An 8,507-nucleotide genomic window follows, 5' to 3' on the forward strand; every position below is an offset into this window, starting at 1 on the left:
GTATCCCAGAGTCACCGTTCTAGACACCTCACCCAGGTGCCATTCAGCTTTCGGCTCGGTTTTCACACCTCCGCTTGGGGGTTAATTCCTTCGGGACCACCCATAAAAAAACCACCTATCAAACCGAAGCGTCTATGACAAAGCCACCGAACGCATCCTCGGGTTGCGGATAGAGGGTCCCTGTACCAAGGGTTTCTGCTGAATATGGTTACAAAAATAAATAGGCAGTCGCGGACAATTGTCCAGGGATATGCACTACAAAACTACGCTAAGCGATGCTTATTAGGGAGTTCTGACTTAGAAATATTTTTTTTGCAACATCCAACTCAAATGTAAGGACTTCCATGCCTCTAAATGATATGTAAAGTACGTCAATACAACCAAATTTTCGGCTATGATATTTATTTAAATGAAACATTAATAATTATTATGCACTAAAAGTGCTTAAGTGGTGAATAAATCAATGAAAATAATAAATTTTGTATATTTATACTTTTGAGTATGCTACGAAATAATTATTGTTTATTAATTTCAATGAATAATGCTTTAGCCTTAATTAATATATAATTTTCTGGAATATTATCAACATAATACATGGCATCCTACATATTCGAATTATCGTAAATTTGATATAAATTTATTAGAACTTTACAATATAATTCGGCTTCCGTTTCCGGTGCCGATCGCGATTGGAAGGAGAACACGTAGACCTGCTCTTTAAAAAGATAAAAGAAATAACAGAGAGGATTAAAGAAGGAGATTATATTGAGAACGAGGCCTTTAGATTTAGTGGAGAAGAGAAAAGGGATGAGAGCAGCAGACAACATCTACGTACTGAATTATTTAGTAAAGAGGAACTTAGGGAGGAAGAAAGTGAAACTAGTGGTCTTATTTGTAGATTTTAAAGCAGCGTTTGACTGGGTAAACAGAAGGGTGTTATGGCAGGTTACGAAAGAGAGGGGGGTGAATGAAGGGTTGGTTGAGAGGATAAAGGAGATATTTGAAGAGACTAAGATAAGCGTTGGGATTGGGAAACAAAAAGGAGAGGTGTTTTGGAGTGGAAGGGGGCTCAGACAAGGGTAGCCACTGAGTCCACTATTATTAAGTTTCTTGTTGGCAGATCTAGAGGAGAAATTGGAGAAGACAGGAAAAGGGGGAACGATTCTGGGAAATAGCATGGTATATTCCTTAGCGTGTGCAGACGATATAGTCCTCCTAGCACATGAGGAGAGGGATGAGTCTCATAATGAGAGTGTTTGAGGGCTATGTGAAAATTAAAGACTTAAAGGTAAATGTAAATAAGACGAAGATGATGTGTTTTAAGAAAAGAAGGACCATAGTAGAATATGGCTCGAAGGTCTACGGAGAGAAAGTGGAATAGGTCGAGGAATTGAATTACCTAGGCTTCTGGTCTTAGTCGAATGGCGGGGTGGAACTGCAGGTAGGGAGAAGAATAGAATGTGCGACTAAAGTTATGAAGCAGGTATGGGGTATAGGGAAGAGAAGGTTTAAGGATGAGTGAAAGATAAATCTGTGAATGTTTGATGCGTTAGTGTGATCAGTCCTAAGTGACGGAGTGGAGATCTGGGAATAGAAGAAGCACAAGAGGTTGGAAAGTATGCAGGAGTGATTCTTAAGTTGGGTAATGGGAGTGAGCTGGAGTTGTACAGGATATATGTTAAAGAAGGAATTAAGTAGTGGTAAAATGGTTATTAGACAAACTAAGAGAGCATGGAACTTTAAGGAGAAGCTAGAAAGGGGAGGAAAGCAGGATAGACAAGCTTGTCTACAGAAAGTAGTGAACGAAAAAGAATAGGGGTAACACAAAGCATCAACGTTGGAGGAAGAGAGACAACAGAGGAGGAGAGAATGCGATATAAGAGCAGATGCCACAGTATGGCCAAGGTAAGAGAATGAACTGATAGCTAAAGAGGGTTATGAAAGATGGGAACAAATCGTGGAATCTAAGTATAACGGGTGTTATAAGATAGTAGAGGCTAAAGGAGAGCCAGTATATTTAAGAAAGGTAAAAGGGAGAGTAAATGGAACCACCTCATACGATTTAGGATGGAAGAAAGAATAAGAGAGTGCAGGTACTGGATGGATAAAGAGAAAAGAAGATGTAGAGTCTGTTCTTATGAGATAGAATCATAGGGGCATAAGGTGGATTTTGTATGGCAGTGGACAAGGGGCAAGCTGGACGTTGAGACTGAAAGAAATGGGAGAAAGTAAGGGGCATGTAATAGACAAAGGCCAAACGCATACTCCTATACAAGGACAGTAACGTAAAGAAGTAAGGAAAACGTGAATTCATGTTAAAGGAAATGTTAAGAGGAAACGGAAGCCCAGGAAACTCTATAGTCAGAAAATCTCGAGAATAAATGTGCCAAGACAAAGCGATAGCATATAATTTAATACAAGTAGAATCTTATTATTCAGATCGTAAGTATTATTGAGGTAGTATAAGAGGTTTTATAACGTCCTTTAAAGGGAGCGGAGGCCCTCTAACCCGTAAAAGAGAGAGAATAAATACATACATGTTACAATATAATTAAATTGAAAGACAATTCTTTTAAACTTTCTTTAAAAAATCGTTGTCAAGAATACAGTTCATATATTAAGATTTTAATTACCATAAAAAACGATTTCTTATTATATTAATATTTTAATAGTGAACATTTGATTTTTACTTAAGCTTTTTTGCAATTATGTGTTGTAATTTCCCAAATATTTTTTTTCAAAATTTTTATTTTCTAAATTCACTTCTGTAATTCTTTGTTTGAGTCCAAACCACCATTCTGTATAAAAACTAGATACATAAAACCTGGACAGTCTATATATTAAAATTCGTATCGAACTTCTAGATAGCGCCAAGCTTGTGATTGGATAGCAGATACACTGCCCTGCAAAAGTTTGTATTCACTTAGAATAATCGTTTTTTGTTGTATTTATCGCTTTAATTACACTGGAGCTAAAAAAATGTTTCTTCAAAAGGTTGATTCTTTTCGAAATTTTTCAAAAATAAGTCCAGGGTGAAGCCAATTTGTCTAGTTTTTAAGTAGATATTGCAAAAATAGTGTAAATTTCAATGTTTTCCTAAATTTTCTATAACTTCCGAAATAGTCAACGTTTTTCAATGTTCTTGGGTTCATTTGGAAACTTGATTATATTCATGATTATATGTTTCATATATTTTACAAAAAACTTTTGGTTACTAAAAATAATATTTCAATTTTTCCAACTTTTTTGTTACAAATACAAGTTCTTTCAATTTGAAAAGAATTTTTTTAGGATTCATACTCGTAAGCTGTTGTGATACAGTGAAAAAAGTCAAAATGAGCCCAAGAACATTGAAAAACGTTGACTATTTCGGAAGGTATTGAAAATTTAAGAAAACATTGAAATTCACACTATTTTTGCAACATCTACTTACAAACTAGACAAATTGGCTTCACCCTGGGATTATTTTAAACAGAATTTTAAAACCAATCAACCTTTTAGAGAGACATTTATTTAGCTCCGCTATAATTAAAGCTATAAATAAAAAAAAAACGATTTTTCTAAATGAGTCCAAACTTTTTCAGGGCAGTGTAGGTTTAAATGAAACACGTATCTGAATTAGACAGCGCCAACATAGCGCCAGGATAGTATTGTGTGAATATACAGGCTTGAGAAAGAATGTATTGGCTTTAGCATGATTCAAGGATACCACGAAATTTTTCCACACGGAATACTGCGAACAGAACCAACTTCATACTGTATACACTTTTCAGTTATTGTATATATTTCTGTTATACAATTTTGAAGGTTTAAATTGATTCCAAAGAAATTCATATAATATCAATTAAATATTATTTCATTTTACATTTATGTATTTCTAAATTTTGAATAGTAAATAGAACAGTTTCAAAGGTATAGGAATAAAAAAAGCTTTTCTGTCAACCAACTTTATGGAGCGAACGGAATGCATGAGATGAGAACAATGCAAGTATGGGGAATAGACATGAGGAGACCAAAGTCCTGTACATTGACTTCACAAAAGGCACGCATTTTTCTGTTGTATGTACATAACGGATCGAAATGCCAGACCTTATCGATCGCAGCGCTAGTGTGGTAAAAATAAAAATACGAAATTCCCAAATCGTTTATATAATTTTATGAGCCATGTAAAAACTGTTATATTCAAATGAAAATGTTGTTTTCGTTGTGTGATGTGTAAGCATACAAATAATGTAAAATATCAACATTGGTGGCTGCCATTTTCACCCGTGCCGCACCAGCGCCATACTGCATACTTAGGAAGTACTGTAAATATTTTCATACCACAAAAATGAGCCTATTTTCGGTCACTACTTTTATTTATTTATTTAATATTCATCTTTATATCACGTAGACTGACATTAAAAACTGCTTTAATCTAAGTCTATTTATGATCCACTGTATGTATTGAATTGCTAAGTCCCGATCTTTTGTAAATTTTTATAATTTTACAAAGATTCTCATGACAATCTATTTTTTTTTATACCGCGCTGAACTACGCCTATTTATGTTCCGCTATATGAATTGAATCGTTTGGCTTCGATGTTTTGTAAATGTTCATAATTTGGCCTACATCGACATTAATCCTTTAACGGCCACTTGGACATATGTCCCAAAAAAGTGTTCAAAAATCCATAACTCCGTCAAAAATTGAAATAGCTTTCTTCTCTCTTCAGCATAAGCTACCTACGTGTTTCTAGTTTCAGAAAATATAAGCATTCATTCACCCTCTTTGAAATCTATTAACTATGACTCCAAAAAGCACCCTGTTTTCGAGAAAATTTTTGTAGATATATCGCGAATATAGTCGCAGCGGTACACAACAAAATATGGTTATTTATGAAAAAGGAAAATCCCATGTCATAGACCATAAGAACGATTTAAGAAAGGAGACCTAAAAAATCAGCCTTCAGGGTTCGATTCCGGGGGTGGTTTGCACCCCTTATGCAAGTGCAAACTTGAATTTTCATCCAAATTCGATAAAAGTTGGTTTGCGAAGGCTTTTGAAAATACTGATTACGATAAGAACCTGAAAATATATATACACCCTCCTAAGCTCAATTTATTGGGTAGTTTTCACCCCGTAAAATAGATAAATAGGCTTCCACAGGATATATTTTTATCAAATTCTTTATAAAATGAGATCGAGATTTGAAAAAAATAATACTCACGTCAAATTACAGAAACATCCCTTACACCAACCCTTCACCGGAACGTCACCCCTCATTTGAATAGATATATAGTGAAATTAATATTTTCCTTTTTCGTACGACTGAAATTAGCCTACATGTTCGTACTCCTCGCAATAATTTGCGGTCTCAAACGTTTGACTTTTTTTCCTAATAGAAAACAAGTTTTCTATGCTTTTTGTACTAAGGGATGAAAATACAACCCCTTAAATACATGCATTTTTTTTTTCTGATTGGAGGTGACTCCTGTGGATATTCTGAAACACTTCAAGTGCAAATATTCCTATCAAGAGTTCTCCACCTTTATTTTCTAGCTTAAGGGAGGTTTTTGGTCATAAGGATGGTTTTGAGCGGAGTGAGAATTATGGAATTTTTTTCTATCATTTGAGACCCCGTTACACTCAAAAACAGTTGTTATTTTAGATACGAAGTGGCTGGAAATAATTCGGCCGCTAAAGGGTAAAAAAATGCGACAACTTATGCCTATTTGAGATACGGTATTTACTTTAAATGACTGATTCTCGATGCTTCGTAAATTTGCATAGTTTGGCCTAGATTTATATTAAAAATGGTATCAAACTGCACCTTTAGATTTGACAAGCCCATTTTTAAATTCTAATTAAATTTTTTTCCATTTTAGTATTTCTCCAATCGTGTAACTAATTGAAAGTGACTAATTGTTGTCATCTTAGCAACATTATTTTTCGAAAGGCTAAAAGCAAGAATAGTAACACATAAAATCCAGTATTGACTAATAAAGATATCATTCATTACCTCTTGGTACCTTCAGATCCTTCGATTAACTCTTCAACATTCAAAGATCGCAAAAAGGTCAAACTTATCCTGTCAGATGAGGCTAAAGCGGCATTGCTTGATTGAAGTATAAAAATTAGCCTAAATTTTGTTTATCATAATATCATAATAATGAATGGATATCACATTTATTTTTTACAGGTATATTTGTACATTTATATAAATAGTTGTAGTTGTAACGTATCACTTGCATTTTTTAGGTGATTATAGCCTGAGTTACGTCTAGCCGTAGACAATTTTCAGATAATTGTGATTACGTAGTTGTTGTTTAGATTTTACATTCAGGTGGAAAAGATTGTGATCAAGTATGGTAACTTGCTAATTCTCTTATTCTAGATGAAGTAATCATTTTCAAAAGTATAATAAGAACGCATTTTTTGTCCATAATAAAACCATGTAAATATAAGAAAATATCCTTTAAAATTAACAAATAGCATAAGTACTTACGTCAGAGGAGACCCTTTACTAAAAGCTTCAATGAGTGAGGTGGAACTTAATGTCAGTAACATACAAATTGATAAAATCTTCATCCAGTTCATATTGCCGTAAATAACTTACGTCAGGCCTCGAAAAAAGAATTAATCTGAAATCTTTAATCATCGAAATAAAGTGTTATTAAGTAACGAAAAATGGACCAATAATATCCAGAAGTTACGCTGCACTTTTGCTACTCGTTTATACAATGAAAAGCAATATTTTGATATAAAAATAAGCTTTTACTTTTCATGAATTTCTCTGTATCATTAATCGACAATTTCGCTTTATTAAATTGCATATTTTACTGAATTGCAGCTCTTCACTTTCGAATCTAAATCTCTACATGCAGTTTGTAAATCTTCTTTCTTGAACCTCAATTCGATAGCTGTCTCGTATATCTCTAAATATAAACTAACTTAATCTATATGAAGAGAGTAATAAGGCACAATTATAAAGAAGACCTATACTTTTGTTACTAAATGACTGAACGTGAGAAGGAACAAACACAATATTAACAAAGGGTCGCCCAAAAATTGACAAGAGAAGCCTCGCTTGTATGAAAACCAACTGAATACTCAATATTGACTGACATTTTTAAACTAGTAATGACACCAAGCGTACATCCGCCTCGTGCTCCGCCTCGTGGTACGCCGAAGATGAAACTTCTCACTTATCTTGTTCATTCTCCCATCCAGCTTCACCCGTTCACACGTCTTTATCCAATTGGTGTTGATCTGTCAGTATGTCTTTATATTCTGATCCTTTTTTTGTTCCTTTTTCAAGTGCGTCACCTGCGAGCAATGTATTCTTTTGCTGTCTTTCTGGCAGAGGCGTAAAAGGTTAGAAGGGTTTGGTGTGCTTGGCGATTTTCTTCTTTCGAAAAAAATGGAGCCAAGAGTTTGCATTAAATTTTGTGTGAAAAATGGAATCCAGTTCTCTAAAACTCTTGAAATGTTGACAGTTGCGTACGATGAGTCTACTCTGAGTAAGAAAAATGTGTGTAAGTGTTACAAGCTGTTCCAAGAAGGCCGAGAGGGTGTCGAAGACGAATCTCGCCCTGGACGTCCCACTACGTCAACAACAGATGAAAACGTTCAAGCAGTGGAAGAAATGGTGTTGATAAATCGCCGAATTACCATCAGAGAAGTTGCTGAAGATGTTGGCATATCGGTTGGCTCACGCCATGCTATCTTTTCGGACGTTTTGGGCATGAGACGTATGTCAGCAAAATTTTTTCCAAATCTGCTTAATTTTGATCAAAAGATCCATCGCATGACCATCGCTCAGGAGATGTTGAATGAAGTCAATAATAATCCTGATTTTCTCAAAAGGGTTGTAACTGGGGATGAATCATGGGTATATGGTTATGACGTCGAAACTAAAGCCCAATCGTCTCAGTGGAAGCATCCTGAGTTTCCAAGACCGAAAAAAGCACGTCAAGTTCGGTCAAATGTGAAGGTTTTGCTCACTGTTTTCTTTGATTACCGTGGCGTAGTGCATCAGGAATTCTTACCACAAGGTTGTACGGCCAATAAGGAGTATTACCTTCAAGTTATGCGCCGTTTGCGAGAGGCGATACGCAAAAAACGTCCGGAACTTTGGAAAAACAATTCGTGGCTTTTGCATCACGATAATGCACCTGCTCATTTATCATTGCTTGTGAAAGATTTTCTGATCAAAAACAGCACCACAGTCATGCCTCAGCCTCCATGTTCACCGGATTTTGCCCCCAGTGACTTTTTTCTTTTCCCAAAACTGAAGAGACCTATGAAAGGACATCGATTTTCAACGATTGAGGAGATAAAAACTGCATCGTTGAAGGAACTCAAGGCTATACCACAAAATGATTATCAGAAGTGCTCCGATGATTGGAGAAAGCGTTGGCATAAGTGTATTATATCTGAGGGGGATTACTTTGAAGGGGACAATATAAATATTGAGGAATAAATGAATATTTTTTGAGAAAACCATAAAGTCACCTTATTTTTT

The 8,507-nt window shown here is 35.1% G+C and overlaps 1 protein-coding gene across 1 annotated transcript in view; it reads right to left on the reverse strand.

Moving 5' to 3' along the window:
• Positions 1-6,598, reverse strand: part of LOC117169112 (diuretic hormone class 2) — a 264,954-nt gene extending 258,356 nt beyond the window's left edge. Inside the window, exon 1 of the mRNA XM_033355271.1 lies at positions 6,489-6,598. Coding sequence (XP_033211162.1) covers positions 6,489-6,580 — 92 coding nt within the window. The 5' untranslated portion in view covers positions 6,581-6,598. The remainder of the gene's footprint in view (positions 1-6,488) is intronic.
• Positions 6,599-8,507: the final 1,909 nt, after the last annotated feature.

Source organism: Belonocnema kinseyi, chromosome 3 (assembly GCF_010883055.1).
Source record: "Belonocnema kinseyi isolate 2016_QV_RU_SX_M_011 chromosome 3, B_treatae_v1, whole genome shotgun sequence".
Lineage (NCBI taxonomy): Eukaryota > Metazoa > Arthropoda > Insecta > Hymenoptera > Cynipidae > Belonocnema > Belonocnema kinseyi.